The sequence below is a fragment of the Nanorana parkeri genome, unplaced genomic scaffold (genome assembly GCF_000935625.1).
Source record: "Nanorana parkeri isolate BGI_ZX_2015 unplaced genomic scaffold, ASM93562v1 scaffold566, whole genome shotgun sequence".
Lineage (NCBI taxonomy): Eukaryota > Metazoa > Chordata > Amphibia > Anura > Dicroglossidae > Nanorana > Nanorana parkeri.
Window position 1 is genome coordinate 199,783 of NW_017306834.1, and position 20,286 is coordinate 220,068.

The window sequence follows — 20,286 nt, forward strand, 5'->3', positions numbered from 1 at the left end:
CAGTTATTCTCCCGTAATTATGAAGCGTAGACCGAAATCGGTCGACCTCCACGGTGAACACGTCGGAAAAAAAGCTTTGGGGACTACTTGTCACGGCGCTCAGCGGCCGGCGGAATGATCCATTGTATTTCCCCTTTCCCTTGGAGTTGAGTTTTAGCGCGGGAGGTATAAGATAAATTTGGTTGGCTGTCTGTCACGGGATCACGCCCCCCATGGCAATGACACGTCTAACAGAAGGACTTGCGAGCGTCAGTGGGCGGAGCATGTGTCCTAACGCAAAGAATACGCGAGTTGTTTTCTTGTGGGTCGGGCGGTGATTGGCTTGGAAGAGGTGGGTTGGGGAACTTGTCTCTGCTGGACCAGAAAGTGTGTCATGTGACACCTTCTACTTCCTTGTTTCCAGAGGAAAGAGTTCACTGTAACACCAGTTGTCACTGTTTACATGGATGACATGTGACAGTGGAGACCTGTGTACCTCATGTACTCGTGTAGTCATGACTCCCTCCCAAGACCCAAATACACCTCCTGGGGACCTGCTCCCCCGCACTGACTGTTGCTACACCAGCTGCTACTGGTAAGAGGACATGCAGGATGGTTAACCTATAAGAAATATAGACTAGGACCGTGTTCTGCAGGGGTAGAACCATGCTCTGCAGGGGCATGACTAAGACCCTGTTCTACAGGAGGTGTGAGTAGGACCGTGCTCTGCAGGGGGAGCAGGTAGGACCGTGTTCTGCAGTGGCGTGGGTAGGACCGTGTTCTGCAGTGGCGTGGGTAGGACCGTGTTCTGCAGTGGCGTGGGTAGGACCGTGTTCTGCAGGGGTGCGGGTAGCACCGTGTTCGGCAGGGGCGCGGGTAGCACCGTGTTCTGCAAGGGCACGGGTAGAACCGTGCTCTGCAAGGGTGCTGGTAAGATTGTGCTCTGCAGGGGCACGGGTAGGACCCTGCTCTGCAGGTGCGCCAGGGGGACCCTGTTCTGTATCACATCAGTATTGTGTAAAAACGTACACAGAGGGGGCTAGTTATATCTGAGATCAGATTCCACCCTTTCCTGAAAACCAAAAAGTTACTCCAAACCCTGGCCAGCATTTTACATCCCATTCATAAAAATGGAACCCCCCAGTGTCATTTTACATCCCATTCATAAAATGCATCCCCCCAGTGTCTCATCGCAGAGCGAACTCCATGACTGGAGGGGAGGTCGGTCTCATGGTATTGACGGATCACCTGACTAGGGTCTTGTCCTGATTTATTTTTCCTCAATCCATGTATTTATTTGAATATTACTCCACTTGCTTCAGAATCCCAAATCAAGCAGAGGGCAATCCAGAATGTCCCCCTGGGTCCTGACATCTAATGCAGTTCTATGGAATGTCAGAGTTCCTTAGACTGCCAGAGGCCAGGACAGAAGAGGCTGCGGGGAGTCAGGGTCTTGCAGCCTAGAGGTATCGGGCATCTGCTGTAAGGTGCCCATACAACTTATGAATATCGGCCGAATCTCGTTTGCGATCGCGTTTTCGTACATTTGATGGGCAGTGTACAACCGCAAATACCGTACAATCGATTGACTTTTCAGCAGGTTCGGTCGATCGTACGATTTTCGCAAGGTTTGTGGCGTTTCCGTAAGTCAAAAATCTTACGATTAACACTGCTCATTCGCAAACAAAAATCTGTGCGGTCGATTAAGTTCGTCCAGGTGATTTCTTCTAAGAGCTGCTAATTGGACTGTGCGATGGTCAGGGCAGGATGGGGCCGCTGTACGAAAATCATAAGACCATCATCGGACGAAAATTTTCATGCGATGATTGCAAGGTGTATGGGCAGCTTTACTCCAGTCCCCTAGGGAGGGGGGGGTTGTGTTTGCCTGCAGATCAGCTTAAAGATGAATTCCAGATCTACGCTGCAATATAACACATTCATTTTCCTTTTATGCACAGTGAAGAAAATGTTTGGAAGCTCTGCGAGTACGTCCGAGATCAGAGTGAAAGACCTCTGCAAGAATTTTATGCTGTGTTCCTGTCTAATGAAAAGAGAATGGTAAGAGATCTATTCCATGTGATATAGTTCACTGGGATATATAGCAACTGCTTTACACTCTTAAAGGAGAACTATGGGGTCAGGGCTTTTCCCCATAGTTCTCCTAAGGGTAACGGGAGGACACAAACTAGCGTCCTCCCGTGACCCAAAGCTCAGTATATTGCGAGCTACAGCTCGCGCTATACTGAGATGCAGCAGCCGGGACGAATCCCGACATTACTGTCTGGATCCACCCAGCTGCGTGAGTGACAGCTGGCTCTGCCTATCTAGAGGCAGAGCAAGCTGTACCCTCCCCCGTCAGTTCCGCCAGTCAGCGCTGGAGGATCGGACAGGGGAGGGGGGGAATCCCTGCAGGGAGCCGTGAGTGACAGTCACGGCTCTCTGCAGGGAGATGATCGAGAAGTGAGCGAGTGACGGTATGTGTTCCCTCACTTCCCGATCTATTGAGCTGACGTGTGACAGTTTCATTGTCACAGGTCGGCTAAAACTATGAGGTTGAGTGAAAATCCCTCACCTCATAGTTCTCCTTTAAACCTCCAGCTTTTGTTGTACACAGTTGTACTGGCCCTTCTCTTGTTTGAAAATGCTTACTCAGATTTCGCTGCACTCTGCGAGCTTCCGCCCCATTGCTTAATTTTTTTTTTAAATTGGAACTACCTCACAATGTGCTGATTGCTTTACAGTTTGTATGGTTATCAGTTTGAGAGGCTTACATCCTGTATTCATTATTTTGGTGGCCCTTGTATTCCAGGTGAGCGAGTGAGGTGTCATATCCCGCTGCAACCACCAAGTGTTATAATCTGATTTCTAGTTGGTGATATAAAGTTCTCGGAGGTTTTATTTTCTCTCTCTTACATGCAGATACCTATTTGGAAACAGCAATGTGGTAGGCATGGTGAACCTGTAATATGGGTGAGTATCATGCTGGGTCCTACTTTTTTAATTCAGATAATGTCAGTTTTACAAATCAAATAGTCCACGTGTGAGCTGCACTACCGTCAGCCTGTGACCTTATCAAGATGGTGGGTGCGTGATATGACACAATGGATGGCTGAGTTGAAGAATCAACTGAAGTGTGGAAAGTCAGCAGCACTTCACATGAGAAGCTTCATATCACAAGATCCATTCCAGTATTTTTGGGGCCTCACAGGGGGTCTTTCTCAAAGCTTTTTAGTGACTGCTACAGTACCTTCAGGATCCACTTCTGTACAGCAAGGGACATGGCCTGTTCTGAACAGCTGAGCCGGCCGTACACATCCAGCTCATGGGCTTTTGGCTGAGGGGGTTGCATGTGATTGCATGCATCCCTGCATGTCTATTAGAGTGCAGTGCCAAGCGTCTCTGACTGGTAGTGGAAGGTATGTAAACACCATCCCTTCTTGCCAGCGACCATGTAAAATGTGCTAGCTATTGTTCTACCTTGCTAGTGCTGTCTACCTGTCTCCACATCGTCACCAATCTGCTCCTGAAACCTTCTTGATGGGAAAATCCTGAGGGTCCTGAACAGGTGACATCTTGTGCAAAGTAGCCTGGGGGCCACCAGCCCATCACGCCTTGTGGGGTGTTCTGATGAGAGGACAGACTCCAGGCATCAAGTGAGCCCACGTCAACTTCCAGGTGTGTTGCCCAAAGGAATGACACTATATGGCCTTGCTATAGGGACCCTGCAAGGCAGCTAACCATAGGCATGGGTCTTGTAACATGATGTTTTCACAATGAATACATTTGAAGCACTGGTGACTTTCTACACTTCAGTTGTACGAATCCGGCTGTGCTCGGACAACATTTGTTTTTGTTGTTTTGCATATCACTGCCAGGCATAGAATATACATGCTTCCTTCAACTCCTGGTGATGAACAGAGCTGCAAGAGATTGCAGAAAAGGTAAGTTTATACTTCTGGGGTTTTAGAGATTAGCACAAACTGGGAGACAATGTTACCCTTGCAGTGGGTCCCCCTCAGCACTGCAAGGGTGAATTGCTTGTTTTGTCTAGGGGATGATGAATAAGGTGAATTACTTACCATATTCCTCATTTCTGATTGATGCCCCCAGGATGTAGGTGGGCCCTTGGCATCCCAACGTACAATGCAGGTCCACTGATGCACATAACCTTTATAGGCATGGTAGCACAGTATTATTTTATTTAAGATTTATAATGGCATTATAGTTTTTCTTGCATGACAACTTCATCGTGCTGTGCTGTCATTATAGAAAGCAGTAGGTCCCTCTGCATTCCTTACAGCGTCCCCGGCCCAAATCACAATGGTGGTGCTCGCAATGATAATCGCAGATGGCGCCGTGCACATCAAACAGTAGAAAGCAGGAATCACCAGCACTCAGTAGATAGTGTTCAGATAATAAACGTCCAATTAATCGGACCAATCGTCACACATAACGTAATACGTTGTGTGACGATTGGTAGAAAGTAGGAATCACCAGCACTCAGTAGATAGTGTTCAGATAATAAACGTCCAATTAATCGGACCAATCGTCACACATAACGGTCCGATTAATTGGTCCGATTAAATGGACGTTTATTATCTGAACACTATCTACTGAGTGCTGGTGATTCCTGCTTTCTACTGTGCTATCATTATAGATACACATAGTGCTTATTGGTGTTCTTTAAAACAGGGTTGGTTAAATCCCAGGAACCAGGTCACCTTTGCTCCTTAAACATTACAGCTGGCACCTAACTTTTGAGGATTTCTCTAGTTGTTGTCAATAGAGTTGGCTCCTAAAAATTCCTGCTGGTTCCTGAAGGGGACAGACTTGCTCCCAAATTCAGTATTAATTTGTCCACCCCGCTTTAAAATAAATAACTCCTGCTATTGGTTGAGTGACTGCAGGAGGGACAGGGAATGATGTGACAGGGAATGATGTGATCCGTTAAATGAATAGCTGTGAACTATGCAGTAGCCATGTATATGCATACATATAATACAACCTGGGCTTGTTGTGCTTGCAGGATTATCATGTTATCTTGCTCCATGTCTGCAGTGGAGGACAGCGGCTGATTTATGACCAAGATAGTGTGCTGCCATTCCCATGCCCCTGTGAGCGATATATTAAGGAAGCTCTCCAATCTGATCAGAATATCCATAAGGACTTCAAGAGGTAAAACATCCACAGGTATCTTTGTCTATATATACTGACTGTTGTTATATAGTCTGTTGTTATATAGTCTGTTTTAGCCTAAAGTTGGCTACGCATAGTAGGGCTGCAACCAACTAACTGATTAATCAATAATAATCGAAATTGAAAATCGTTGTCAACGATTCTCATTATCGATTAGTTGGTGCGGATCACCTAGTTCTCTCCTCTGCACTGGGAGCTGGCGTTTCATCTTCGTGTGGGAGCAGCGGGGATTGGAGGGGACACACCCCTGCAACTGGTGCCCAACGTTGAGTAGAGCTCCACCAAACCTCCCCTTAACTCTGCCGCCACCGCTCTGCAGCTCTATCCTCCCTATTGGGAACCCGCTGCATGGTGCAGTTTGCATCCCCTCCGATCCCCACTGCTCTCTTCTGCCTGTAACAGCAATGGGAATTGAAGGGGACAGGGACCGCTGCAGCCAGCGCCTAGCAGGGAGGAGGGACAGGCTGTCAGCCAACGCTGCCGTGACTCTGCAACTTCCCCCACTGCATCTGTTCAATTCAACTGCCGGCGGTAGAAAGCCGGCGGCAAGACTTCAATAATGTTTTCTATTGCAGTTTGAAATAGCCATTAGCAAGCTGGCTTTTTCACCTGCCCACTGCCTGCTGTCAATCAGCAGAGAAGGTCCTGAAGGAGAACTTTCTCCTTCAGGTCCCTCCTCTGCTGATGTGTGTACTAGAGCTGCAGCTAACGATTATTTTCAAAATCGATTAGTTAGCCGATTATTAAGTTCGATTAATCGGTTAATTGGATAAACAATAAAACAAATTTTAAAAAATGGCTCCAGTGATGGACTACTAGTTTGTATTGAGATTGCACTCCATCACAGGAGCAAGCTTGGAGCGGTGGAAGTAAAAAAGAAAAAAAATAGTGTTGTGTGCAATATAGTGAAAAGGAAAGTGTAAAATTATAAAGCAATGAATGCAGAATGGCACCGACTATAGAGGACTACAAATACCAGCAATAGTACATTATATAGCACAATGCAGAATACCACCAGCTATAGAGGACTACAACAAATCCCAGCAATAGTACATTATAGCTGGTGGTATTCTGCATTGCGCTGTATAATGTATTATTGCTGGGATTTGTAGTCCTCTATACAGCGCAATGCAGAATATCACCAGCTATAGAGGAATACAACAAATCCCAGCAATACATTATACATACAGTGTATAATGTATTGCTGGGATTTGTATTCCTCTATAGCTGATGGTACATTGCTCTGTATAATATACAGCACAATGTACCATCAGCTATAGAGGAATACAAATCCCAGCAATACATTATAGAGCACCATGTGTGGCAAAGTGCAGGCTTAACTGAGCAGTCTTCCAGCAACTTGCTTCTGAGATCGGACCTGTCTATCAGCGGCTGTCATCCCCCCACACCTGATCCTCCTTACTACATCTCCCCGCGTCCCTGTGCCGATCGTGGATGTGGGTGGGCGGTGAGTGTGCGGCGGGGAGGAGGTGCGGCGTGAAGAGCGTGGATGCGGGCCTGGCAGCGACGAGTGTGAGGTGGGGAGGAGGTGCAGCGCGCAGCGTGTGTGGAGCTGTGTACAGGGCCAACTGATCGGAAGCCGATTAATCGATTATTGAAAAAGTTGACAACTTTTTCAATAATCGATTATAATCGATTATGTCGATTAGTTGTTGCAGCCCTAGTGTGTACTGGAGAAGGATACAAGGTATAGATGTGTGTGTTTTGTAGAATGGATACAGGTGAAAGACCAATGTCTGTATGCTAAAGGAGGGGTACAGGGAAAATACAGGTGTGTGTGTGTATGCTGAAAGAGGATTCAGGGGAGAGACCAGTGTGTGTGTGCCTGCACGCAAATGCTGGGGGTGGGATACAGGGGATAGGCCAATGTGTGTGTGCTGGAGGAGCATAGAGGGGGAGAACAGTGTGTGTGTGCTGGAGGATGATACAGGGTATGTGTGTTTGCAGAAGCAGAAGGGATTCAGGAAAAAGATCAATGTGTCTGTGTGCTGGAGGAAGATGCAAGGAAATTACCAATGTGTGTGTGCTGGAGGAGGATTCAGGACAGAGACTGTGTGTGGGCGCTCCTTGGGGGTGGGATACAGAGGATAGGCCAATGTGTGGGTGCTGGAGGAGGATACAGGGGATAGGCCAATGTGTGTGTGCTGGAGGAGGATACAGGGGAAGACCTATGTGTGTGTGCTGGAGGAGGATACAGGGGAAGACCTATGTGTGTGTGCTGGAGGAGGATACAGGGGAAGACCTATGTGTGTGTGCTGGAGGAGGATACAGGGGAAGACCTATGTGTGTGTGCTGGAGGAGGATACAGGGGAAGACCTATGTGTGTGTGCTGGAGGAGGATACAGGGGAAGACCTATGTGTGTGTGCTGGAGGAGGATACAGGGGAAGACCTATGTGTGTGTGCTGGAGGAGGATACAGGGGAAGACCTATGTGTGTGTGCTGGAGGAGGATACAGGGGAAGACCTATGTGTGTGTGCTGGAGGAGGATACAGGGGAAGACCTATGTGTGTGTGCTGGAGGAGGATACAGGGGAAGACCTATGTGTGTGTGCTGGAGGAGGATACAGGGGAAGACCTATGTGTGTGTGCTGGAGGAGGATACAGGGGAAGACCTATGTGTGTGTGCTGGAGGAGGATACAGGGGAAGACCTATGTGTGTGTGCTGGAGGAGGATACAGGGGAAGACCTATGTGTGTGTGCTGGAGGAGGATACAGGGGAAGACCTATGTGTGTGTGCTGGAGGAGGATACAGGGGAAGACCTATGTGTGTGTGCTGGAGGAGGATACAGGGGAAGACCTATGTGTGTGTGCTGGAGGAGGATACAGGGGAAGACCTATGTGTGTGTGCTGGAGGAGGATACAGGGGAAGACCTATGTGTGTGTGCTGGAGGAGGATACAGGGGAAGACCTATGTGTGTGTGCTGGAGGAGGATACAGGGGAAGACCTATGTGTGTGTGCTGGAGGAGGATACAGGGGAAGACCTATGTGTGTGTGCTGGAGGAGGATACAGGGGAAGACCTATGTGTGTGTGCTGGAGGAGGATACAGGGGAAGACCTATGTGTGTGTGCTGGAGGAGGATACAGGGGAAGACCTATGTGTGTGTGCTGGAGGAGGATACAGGGGAAGACCTATGTGTGTGTGCTGGAGGAGGATACAGGGGAAGACCTATGTGTGTGTGCTGGAGGAGGATACAGGGGAAGACCTATGTGTGTGTGCTGGAGGAGGATACAGGGGAAGACCTATGTGTGTGTGCTGGAGGAGGATACAGGGGAAGACCTATGTGTGTGTGCTGGAGGAGGATACAGGGGAAGACCTATGTGTGTGTGCTGGAGGAGGATACAGGGGAAGACCTATGTGTGTGTGCTGGAGGAGGATACAGGGGAAGACCTATGTGTGTGTGCTGGAGGAGGATACAGGGGAAGACCTATGTGTGTGTGCTGGAGGAGGATACAGGGGAAGACCTATGTGTGTGTGCTGGAGGAGGATACAGGGGAAGACCTATGTGTGTGTGCTGGAGGAGGATACAGGGGAAGACCTATGTGTGTGTGCTGGAGGAGGATACAGGGGAAGACCTATGTGTGTGTGCTGGAGGAGGATACAGGGGAAGACCTATGTGTGTGTGCTGGAGGAGGATACAGGGGAAGACCTATGTGTGTGTGCTGGAGGAGGATACAGGGGAAGACCTATGTGTGTGTGCTGGAGGAGGATACAGGGGAAGACCTATGTGTGTGTGCTGGAGGAGGATACAGGGGAAGACCTATGTGTGTGTGCTGGAGGAGGATACAGGGGAAGACCTATGTGTGTGTGCTGGAGGAGGATACAGGGGAAGACCTATGTGTGTGTGCTGGAGGAGGATACAGGGGAAGACCTATGTGTGTGTGCTGGAGGAGGATACAGGGGAAGACCTATGTGTGTGTGCTGGAGGAGGATACAGGGGAAGACCTATGTGTGTGTGCTGGAGGAGGATACAGGGGAAGACCTATGTGTGTGTGCTGGAGGAGGATACAGGGGAAGACCTATGTGTGTGTGCTGGAGGAGGATACAGGGGAAGACCTATGTGTGTGTGCTGGAGGAGGATACAGGGGAAGACCTATGTGTGTGTGCTGGAGGAGGATACAGGGGAAGACCTATGTGTGTGTGCTGGAGGAGGATACAGGGGAAGACCTATGTGTGTGTGCTGGAGGAGGATACAGGGGAAGACCTATGTGTGTGTGCTGGAGGAGGATACAGGGGAAGACCTATGTGTGTGTGCTGGAGGAGGATACAGGGGAAGACCTATGTGTGTGTGCTGGAGGAGGATACAGGGGAAGACCTATGTGTGTGTGCTGGAGGAGGATACAGGGGAAGACCTATGTGTGTGTGCTGGAGGAGGATACAGGGGAAGACCTATGTGTGTGTGCTGGAGGAGGATACAGGGGAAGACCTATGTGTGTGTGCTGGAGGAGGATACAGGGGAAGACCTATGTGTGTGTGCTGGAGGAGGATACAGGGGAAGACCTATGTGTGTGTGCTGGAGGAGGATACAGGGGAAGACCTATGTGTGTGTGCTGGAGGAGGATACAGGGGAAGACCTATGTGTGTGTGCTGGAGGAGGATACAGGGGAAGACCTATGTGTGTGTGCTGGAGGAGGATACAGGGGAAGACCTATGTGTGTGTGCTGGAGGAGGATACAGGGGAAGACCTATGTGTGTGTGCTGGAGGAGGATACAGGGGAAGACCTATGTGTGTGTGCTGGAGGAGGATACAGGGGAAGACCTATGTGTGTGTGCTGGAGGAGGATACAGGGGAAGACCTATGTGTGTGTGCTGGAGGAGGATACAGGGGAAGACCTATGTGTGTGTGCTGGAGGAGGATACAGGGGAAGACCTATGTGTGTGTGCTGGAGGAGGATACAGGGGAAGACCTATGTGTGTGTGCTGGAGGAGGATACAGGGGAAGACCTATGTGTGTGTGCTGGAGGAGGATACAGGGGAAGACCTATGTGTGTGTGCTGGAGGAGGATACAGGGGAAGACCTATGTGTGTGTGCTGGAGGAGGATACAGGGGAAGACCTATGTGTGTGTGCTGGAGGAGGATACAGGGGAAGACCTATGTGTGTGTGCTGGAGGAGGATACAGGGGAAGACCTATGTGTGTGTGCTGGAGGAGGATACAGGGGAAGACCTATGTGTGTGTGCTGGAGGAGGATACAGGGGAAGACCTATGTGTGTGTGCTGGAGGAGGATACAGGGGAAGACCTATGTGTGTGTGCTGGAGGAGGATACAGGGGAAGACCTATGTGTGTGTGCTGGAGGAGGATACAGGGGAAGACCTATGTGTGTGTGCTGGAGGAGGATACAGGGGAAGACCTATGTGTGTGTGCTGGAGGAGGATACAGGGGAAGACCTATGTGTGTGTGCTGGAGGAGGATACAGGGGAAGACCTATGTGTGTGTGCTGGAGGAGGATACAGGGGAAGACCTATGTGTGTGTGCTGGAGGAGGATACAGGGGAAGACCTATGTGTGTGTGCTGGAGGAGGATACAGGGGAAGACCTATGTGTGTGTGCTGGAGGAGGATACAGGGGAAGACCTATGTGTGTGTGCTGGAGGAGGATACAGGGGAAGACCTATGTGTGTGTGCTGGAGGAGGATACAGGGGAAGACCTATGTGTGTGTGCTGGAGGAGGATACAGGGGAAGACCTATGTGTGTGTGCTGGAGGAGGATACAGGGGAAGACCTATGTGTGTGTGCTGGAGGAGGATACAGGGGAAGACCTATGTGTGTGTGCTGGAGGAGGATACAGGGGAAGACCTATGTGTGTGTGCTGGAGGAGGATACAGGGGAAGACCTATGTGTGTGTGCTGGAGGAGGATACAGGGGAAGACCTATGTGTGTGTGCTGGAGGAGGATACAGGGGAAGACCTATGTGTGTGTGCTGGAGGAGGATACAGGGGGAGAACAATGTGTGTGTGCTGGAGGAGGATACAGGGGGAGACAAATGTGTGTGTGTGTGCTGGAGGAGGGATACAGGGGGAGAAAAATGTGTGTGCTGGAGGAAGGTATAGGGGAGAACAATGTGTGTGTGCTGGAGGAGGATACAGGGGGAGAACAATGTGTGTGTGCTGGAGGAGGATACAGGGGGAGAACAATGTGTGTGTGCTGGAGGAGGATACAGGGGGAGAACAATGTGTGTGTGCTGGGGATGGGATATTATAGGGAAAAGACAAATCTGTGTGCTGGAGGTGGGATGATGTCGGTGGGGAAGGACCAGGAAGAGGCTTCTTTGCACAATGGCAAAATGAAACTCTGACTTAGGCCTTATGCTCAATGAGTTTGTGAAATGTGCTGTGAGAATTCTGACTTGGGCATTTCATTATTAATGATGATTCGGCTCTTTGTAGGTCTTAATTGTTTGAAAGATAAAAAATGAGTTAATGTGGTGTTCGTGTTTGAAGATGCACACTTCAAAAATCTATAGCTAAGCTACCTTTTCGCTATGCGTTAGATTATACTTGGCCTGACTTTTGCATAGTGTGCAGTTCTTAGTGTATCCAGTAGATGTCACTCTTGTCTGGCATTTGAGCATGAGCCTGTTGTTCGTTTTATTAATTCAGCTGAATTCCTAAATGGATCAAGCTGAAAGTGACGCTAAACTCTCAGGAGTTAAATCTTAAATACATTGGACTACATACGTGATGGACTACAATTTTAATTAGCAATCTAAACTTGGACGTATTGTTTACTAATTTGTGGTCCATCATCTCACGTTGAGTTTGCTCATTTGTATTGAGATTGTAGTCCACCACAGGAGTGAGCATGGAGCGATGACTACTTTACAACACACACAGGAACATGGGGAACAAAGTAGCCCCCCTCCAGAAGGAAGGACAGTGTCAGCACCAATTCAGAGATGATTTGAGGATCTACAGCCGAGTGATACATAAATAAGATACATTTTTATTAATAGTTAAGGTACTTGAATGTATTTTTAAGGTTTAACTCCTGAGTTTAGTGTCACTTTAAGATCCAGTGATCTTCACTGTGTGGCACTACCTGGGGCTGTCCTTGCTGGTTCTCTTAAATCTTGTGCATGTGTATCTCAACCCCATTCATTCCTATTGGGAGTTGTACTCATGGCAGCACACACAGCGGTCCTGCTAAGTACAGCTTTCTTCATAGGAATGAATAGGGACATGTGCAGGATGAAGATGACCTGCTGTGATGCTTTCTGAAGCCAGTCTATGTGGCTCTGGACCGGCTGGCACACAGCATGGCTGGTTTAAAGGAGAACTATGGGGTTAAGGCTTTTCCCCATAGTTCTCCTTAGGGTTACGAGAGGACACAAACTAGTGTCCTCCCGTCACCCTAGGCTCAGTATACTGTGAGCTGTAGCTCGTGGTATACTGAGACGCCGCAGCTGAAGCGGATCCCGACAATTATGTCTGGATCCGCCCAGCTGCGTGACTGACAACTGGCTCTGCCCATCTAGAGGCAGAGCAAGCTGTACCCGCCCCCGTCCGTTCCGCCAGTCAGCGCTGGCGGATCGGAGGGGGGAATCCAGCACCTCCCCTGTCACGGCAGAGAGCCGTGACAGGATCGAGAAGTGAGCGAACACTGCTATGTGTTCGCTCACCTCCCGATCTACTGAGCCGACCTGTGACAGTCTCATTGTCACAGGTCGGCTAGAACTATGAGGTGAGTGAAAAGCACTCACCTCATAGTTCTCCTTTTAAGAATGAAGGTATTTCTCTATGTGGGCCACACTCAGGGAAGAGGGGGTATGCCTTAAAGGAAGGTATAGTTGAGCTTTGGGACATCTGCTCCATTGCGCACAGAAATCTATAGAATCTTTCTTTTTCACACTTGAAAGATTTCGCTTTGTTTCTCTTTTAAAATGAAGTGCAGGTTCACATGATATACTCCTGATGATATACTTCACATGATATACTCCTGATGATATACTTCACATGATATACTCCTGATGATATACTTCACATGATATACTCCTGATGATATACTTCACATGATATACTCCTGATGATATACTTCACATGATGATATACTTCACATGATATATTCCTGATGATATACTTCACATGAAATACTCCTGATGATATACTTCACATGATATACTCCTAAAGTTACAGTCATTTGCATATTTTTGGGGCTTTTACAGAATCTGCAACTTTGCATTATGATATTCACCTAATAAATTCACATTTTGTTTTATTCTAGAAAGCTCAGGTTAATACAAGCAGATGAGTTTCTCCGGACGTTTGCTTCTGACCGTTCTCATATGAAAGACGCGGGTAATAAGTGGAAGAAGCCTCCTCCTCCTTATCCTTGTATCCGCACTGCAGGTCAGTTCTGGTGTATGTCTGACAATGTTGAGCACAGAACTCTTTGTCTGGGAAAATGGCTAATGCATAGGCCAGAACGTGTCACTTTGTATCTGTATCCTCCATTACATGACGCTGGCTAATGTTCACCATACACAGCAGGTCACTTGCTGCATTATTAGATGGTTTTTCCCTGATTCAGACCTGATTAACTATGAAAGGCTGAGGAGGACTAGAGACCACGTACAAAACTAACAATTAGGTGTGTTCTGTCTCTAGCGGAATGCCAGACTTAAAGCCCATATCCTCTTCTGTAAGTGATCAGCATTTATTGTGGTAATGTAGAGGTGCAGCGATGATGTATATGATGTACATTCTCATGACTCGCATTGCTGGCTTTCTTCATTTTTATTTTTATGGACTTTGTAGTAGGCCTACTTGATAATTGACAATTTGACAATGTATCAATGTATATGGATCCTCTCTGCGTTTGAGCCAGGAAACACGCACCCGTAGAGACCAGCACTTGGCGTGAGCATAGGGCGGCGTACGGCCGCGTAGTCTCATATAAGGACGAGGGCTGCGTACTAATCACACACAGCACCTGCCCTTCCCGGGAGCTACCCGATACGGCCGTGCACGCAGCATGGATCTGTACGTGCCGGCCTTTTCTAGTGTGAATGAGGGCTTACGCTCCATTCACACCTAGACGTTTTGTCACTGAAAGCTAAGCGCGACAAAACGCTCGAGAGAAGAAATCACATTAGTTTCTACTCAACCATCACATTCTCAAACAATTCATCCCCACACAGCTACCTCCTCATGTATCACTGGCCTCTCCCTTATAGATTGTAAGCCCTCAGGGGCAGGGCCCTCCTTACCATCTTGTCTTGAATTGTGATTGTAATGTCTTCCCTATATTGTAAAGCGCTTCGCAAACTGTTGGCGCTATATAAATCCTGTATAATAATAATTTCTATGGCCCCTGGTCACACCTGAGCGTTTTGTCTCACAAAGCTTCTCATTGAAGTCTATGAGATCATAAAAACGCTGTCATCTGCCAAAAAGTAGCTCATGTACTTTTTCCAGGGACAGGCGTTTTTCTGCTTGTGACAAAACACTCCGGTGTGACGGGGCCATAGGAATGAATGGGATTGCTTGTCTTGAGCGTTTTACCTTTGAGTGACAAAGCGCCTAGGTGTGAACGGAGACTTAGGAAGTACACTCCTGCCAGCATGTGCCAGTGGCTCCCGGGGGCTTAGTGAAAGCTCTTGTTTAGGACAGCTGCAGTGTTTACTTGACAACATTGCATGTTTGCTTGTATTCTCTGCCCACACTGCTTATACAGTACTTGTCTTCCCTTTGCGGCAATGGTGCTTTATTTTCCCAAAGTAGAGAAGAGAAAAATTTCGGCATAAGCTTCCATGTCCCTCTAGTCCTCTAGTCCAGGGGTGGGCAATCTGGGGCCCTAGTAGGGGAGAGAGTCATATATGCCCCGTACCTGCTTGTGCTGGGTATTTCTTTTCACTGTGGGTGGTGGAAGAGTGAAGAGAAGATTATACACAGATGGGGGGTTGAGGTGGTTGGCTGGCATTAAAGTGGACCTGTTGCTTTGCCTGCTTGGGTCAGCACTAGGTAACATAAGTCACGCATTTCCTAAAGAAGAACTCCAGGGAAATGTTTTCTTAACCCTTGCAGCGGGGCTAAGTGGGTCAAGTCCTTGTTTTGTTCTAGGTGCAAAAATAAAAGTTATACTCACCTGATCCTCGGAGCCGACTTGCTCTTAGGCTAGGTTCACACCTGCACTACACTGCACAACACCGGGGACACGCGCAATGCACACAGCGATTGCCTCGCGGCCCCATTGATTTCAATGTGGTGACATCCGCGCTGTAATCGCTACAAAAGGGTACAGGTACCTTTTTTTGTAACACACGAGGCGCAGCTTTTTTAGCGTTCACTTGCACGGGCGGAATCGCGGCGGGAAACAGCACGATCCGCCTGGCACGACTGGGGTGCCATTCAAAAATAAGGGCACCCACAACGCGATCGATTTGCACCTTGGCGACTCCTGACCGCGTGGCAATCGTGCACAAAACCGCACGGTCAGGAGTCGCCTAGTTTGAGCCTAGCCTGAGACTGCTCCTTCAAGCGTGACTCCCCTTCCTCTGCAGCGGCCTATGGTCCCCGAGTCATCCCTTGTGTGTGTACACAGTGTATAGGACGTTGAGGGAGACACCATTGCTGCCGCAGAGAAGGAAAGAGAGTGCTGTAATAGCCAGCCAACTCTGAGGTTCAGGTGAGTATAACTTTATTTTTTTTTTGCACCTAGACCAAAATAAGCATTTAACCCTTGCAGTGCGGTGGTAGCATGACTGCAGCTGATTGACTGAAAAGTTCCCACCTGGCTCCTTTTAACAAAAGTCAGTTTGAAAATCGAATTTTGTTGAGCCCGGTGGTACCAGTGGGATAATTTTTGGCAGTGTCAGCAGCAAACGGGCAAAATTAAATCCGTGTATGGCCAGCTTAACCGCTCTGTGACATAAGGCAGCGGCCCCAGACTGTGGGCACCAATCGCTCCAGGAAGGTGAATGTACGGCCATTTAATACACTGATTCCAATGTGTCCAGAGTTCTTTTTTAACCTTCTAGAAGGAAAAGGAAAGCTTTGAGTAAAATTCATCTCCTTTTGTTGTCCTGAATAACAGAAGTCTTGCCAAGAATCCTCAGCGGTCTGAAAGAGCGATTTCACACGCAGCGCTCCAGAATGTGTCTGGCTCGCGTAGATCTGCATTGGATGAAGCTTTGACAGATGTGACGGTTTTATATAAACCTGATCGGAAATGTTTACAAGTTACAACACAAACACCAGATCGATCAATACGCAGATGTTACCTTGTTACAGGCTCGTTCAGCGCAGGACTACTCTTACATCTACCACCATCAGTGTGATATTACAAAGCCAAACATGTTCGAGAGCCAGAATCGCTGCTTTAAAAATATAAGAGCACATTTAGATGAATGCGTTGCGTAATGCGGTGCTTTGAGGTGCCTTTTATTTTAAAGGGCAGCACACCACAAAACACGAGCATCTTAGAGCAGCCGGTTTAAAAGATTTAACCCATATGTGAGTTGTATTGCGTCGCACTGTACACAACGGTGCCTGGTTGGTAAAATTGATTTTGCAGAATATTGAATACGCTAAAGTGTAACTCCAGGCAGTGGCGTCACAAGGGGGGTGCGGCCCGCATCCGGGTGACACCAAAATGACTGACAGTCATTTTGGTGTCACCCCCTCTAAAAAGTTGGGCACTTGGTCATGGACCGAGAGCCCGACAGTGTCAGGAAAGAGGAGGGGACCCGGCGGCATACCTCATCCTACCGGGTGATCGTCCCCTGCTCTCTCTGCCGGCGTCCATCACCAAGATGGCCACCGGCAGGCATCAATCAGATGGCCGCACATGCGCGATGACGACACGGCGGGGTGTCACCCGGTCTGGAGACCGGGTGACCCCTGGCCTCAGGACGCCCCTGACTCCAGGTAAGAAGACCTTCACTCTTACAGTTCCCTGCCCTACAATGAAGTCTTATTAAGGCCAGGCTCACACCATTTTCCGGACCAGATCTGGAACGCGATGCATTGCGTTTTGCTGCGTTTTTACTGCGTTGCGGAGTGTGGGGGGTTTTTCCCGTTTAAAATGAGCTTTCAGGTGCGGTCCAGTGTGTTTGCATGCGTTCCAGTTTAATCTAGACCAGAGAAAATGAGACGCAGTTTTTTTTTCCCGTCTGGAGCGGATTGCACTGGTGTAAACAGAGCCCAGAAATACCATAGGGATACATTAGGATGCTTTTTTGGTCCGGGAACAAACTGTTCTGGTCTGGACATGATCCGGACATGGTGTGAACATGCCCTAAAGAGAACCTATCACCTGCCCAGTGCTATCACATAGGGGGCTTGTTAGCCCGTTTGTGATGGCAATAAAGTAAAAGTTCAACTGAAACGTTTTAGTTTTGGATGGAGTGGAGAGGGATTAGAACATGTCAGGTTTTATTGCTGTCGGTGTCCCCGGTTTAGGGAGATTCACCCTCTCTATTTTTCCTGATGATCATTATTACTGAAAATGAAAGAAAATGCCAAACTTTGAGTTGTGTCATCAGAACAGAAATAGATAGGAAATCTTATAATGGGCACACTGGGTGACCACCAGGGATTTTCCTCACTTTGGACGGATTTTCTCTCACTTCCTGCTGTGGCCATCAGATAGGAAGTGAAGGGAAATCTCACCAATGGGACTCGGGGAGGGGGATAACCCTTCCTCACTCTAACTGGTTTCAGTTCTACCTTAAGTTAAAAGTGAATTATGAGGCGAGTGATTTTCACTCAGCCTCATAATCTGAGCCGACCTATTACAATGAAACTGTCACAGGTCGGCTCAGTCGATCGGGAAGTGAGCGAACATATACCGTCACTCGCTCACTTCTCGATCTATCCCTGCAGAGAGCCGTGACTGTCACTCACGGCTCCCTGCAGGGATCCCCCCCCCACCCCTCCCCTGTCGGATCCTCCAGCGCTGACTGGTGGAACGGACGGGGGAGGGGGCGGGTACAGCTGGCTCTGCCTCTAGATAAGCAGATCCAGCTGTCAATCACGCAGCTGGGCGGATCCAGACAGTAATGTCGGGATCCGTCTCGGCTGCGGCGTCTCAGTATACCGCGAGCTGTAGCTCGCGGTATACTGAGCTTTGGGTCAGGGGAGGATGCTAGTTTGTGTTCTCCCGTGACCCTTTGGAGAACTATGGGGGAAAGCCCTGACCCCTTAGTTCTCATTTTAGGCCTAAAGTGATCTTTAGGCCTAAAATGTGGATTTTAACAAGCGTACACACAAAAAAAAAATTGCAAAAACAGCTCTGGCAGTGAAAGGGTTAATCTTTAGAAACAGCAAGAGCACCCAAGTTTGATTTTGTTGCTTTGATGGTTTCAGAATCTTCAATGAACCTGGATGAGTTCATCAGTATGGATCCCGCTGTGGGCTACGGCAAAGTGTACACACTGGGAGAGTTTACAGAGCACTTCGGCACCCCCGTATGATGTGTTCCAGTCTGCTCATTCATGAGGACAATGCAGAGAAACCAGCTATTGTTCACTGCAAGTTTCCACTGTGCATAATTCATTCCACCCATTGTCCGTGTTCCACTTCTCGGCTTCATTCAGCTCTCCGGTGCCCAGGAAGCTTGGACAATGTGATGGAGGACTCACCTGCCATGTGACTATTTGAGGAACCGGTTTTATTTTTCAATCACCAGCAAGACTTTGTTAATTTTAAAGAGGAAACAACCATTGCCAATATTATAGGCCTGTAATTAAAATATATAATGCCTAAGAAATTCAGTGTTTGAATCTGATTGAACGGGGAGTTGAATAAATGTCTAAAGCTGGAGTTCTTTTACTTGTACATGTGAAGGCCCAAAGAAGAGAATTGTTATTGTGCTGGGAGACAACAACCTTGACTGTGTAATTTTCTCTGCCCATTAAGCCCATCTCTGCTCACTCCTGTCCCCTGCAACCAACCCCCTGCTCCCTCCTGGGCCCTGCAATCAACCCCCTGCTCCCTCCTGTCCCCTGCGACCCACCCTCTGCTCCCTCCTGCCCCCTGCAACCAACCCCCTGCTCCCTCCTGGGCCCTGCAATCAACCCCCTGCTCCCTCCTGTCCCCTGCGACCCACCCTCTGCTCCCTCCTGCCCCCTGCAACCAACCCCCTGCTCCCTCCTGGGCCCTGCAATCAACCCCCTGCTCCCTCCTGTCCCCTGCGACCCACCCTCTGCTCCCTCCTGCCCCCTGCAACCAACCCCCTGCTCCCTCCTGGGCCCTGCAATCAACCCCCTGCTCCCTCCTGTCCCCTGCGACCCACCCTCTGCTCCCTCCTGCCCCCTGCAACCAACCCCCTGCTCCCTCCTGGGCCCTGCAATCAACCCCCTGCTCCCTCCTGTCCCCTGCGACCCACCCTCTGCTCCCTCCTGCCCCCTGCAACCAACCCCCTGCTCCCTCCTGGGCCCTGCAATCAACCCCCTGCTCCCTCCTGTCCCCTGCGACCCACCCTCTGCTCCCTCCTGCCCCCTGCAACCAACCCCCTGCTCCCTCCTGGGCCCTGCAATCAACCCCCTGCTCCCTCCTGTCCCCTGCGACCCACCCTCTGCTCCCTCCTGCCCCCTGCAACCAACCCCCTGCTCCCTCCTGGGCCCTGCAATCAACCCCCTGCTCCCTCCTGTCCCCTGCGACCCACCCTCTGCTCCCTCCTGCCCCCTGCAACCAACCCCCTGCTCCCTCCTGGGCCCTGCAATCAACCCCCTGCTCCCTCCTGTCCCCTGCGACCCACCCTCTGCTCCCTCCTGCCCCCTGCAACCAACCCCCTGCTCCCTCCTGGGCCCTGCAATCAACCCCCTGCTCCCTCCTGTCCCCTGCGACCCACCCTCTGCTCCCTCCTGCCCCCTGCAACCAACCCCCTGCTCCCTCCTGGGCCCTGCAATCAACCCCCTGCTCCCTCCTGTCCCCTGCGACCCACCCTCTGCTCCCTCCTGCCCCCTGCAACCAACCCCCTGCTCCCTCCTGGGCCCTGCAATCAACCCCCTGCTCCCTCCTGTCCCCTGCGACCCACCCTCTGCTCCCTCCTGCCCCCTGCAACCAACCCCCTGCTCCCTCCTGGGCCCTGCAATCAACCCCCTGCTCCCTCCTGTCCCCTGCGACCCACCCTCTGCTCCCTCCTGCCCCCTG

General features: G+C 49.6%; 1 protein-coding gene across 2 annotated transcripts; it reads left to right on the top strand.

Moving 5' to 3' along the window:
* The first annotated feature begins 389 nt into the window (after window positions 1–389).
* Window positions 390–18,902, top strand: WDYHV1 (WDYHV motif containing 1). 2 transcript variants are annotated; one of them, XM_018562219.1, is made up of 6 exons: window positions 390–574; window positions 1,938–2,037; window positions 2,899–2,949; window positions 5,006–5,154; window positions 13,415–13,539; window positions 18,499–18,902. In XM_018562219.1, exons 1-6 carry the CDS (start codon window positions 447–449, stop codon window positions 18,603–18,605), a joined length of 660 nt encoding a protein of 219 aa, XP_018417721.1. In that variant the 5' UTR covers window positions 390–446; the 3' UTR covers window positions 18,606–18,902. The 2 variants fall into 2 exon arrangements, with proteins under 2 accessions (XP_018417721.1, XP_018417724.1); XM_018562222.1 differs by lacking the exons at window positions 390–574; window positions 1,938–2,037; window positions 2,899–2,949 and adding an exon at window positions 4,931–4,960.
* The last annotated feature ends 1,384 nt before the right edge of the window (window positions 18,903–20,286 follow it).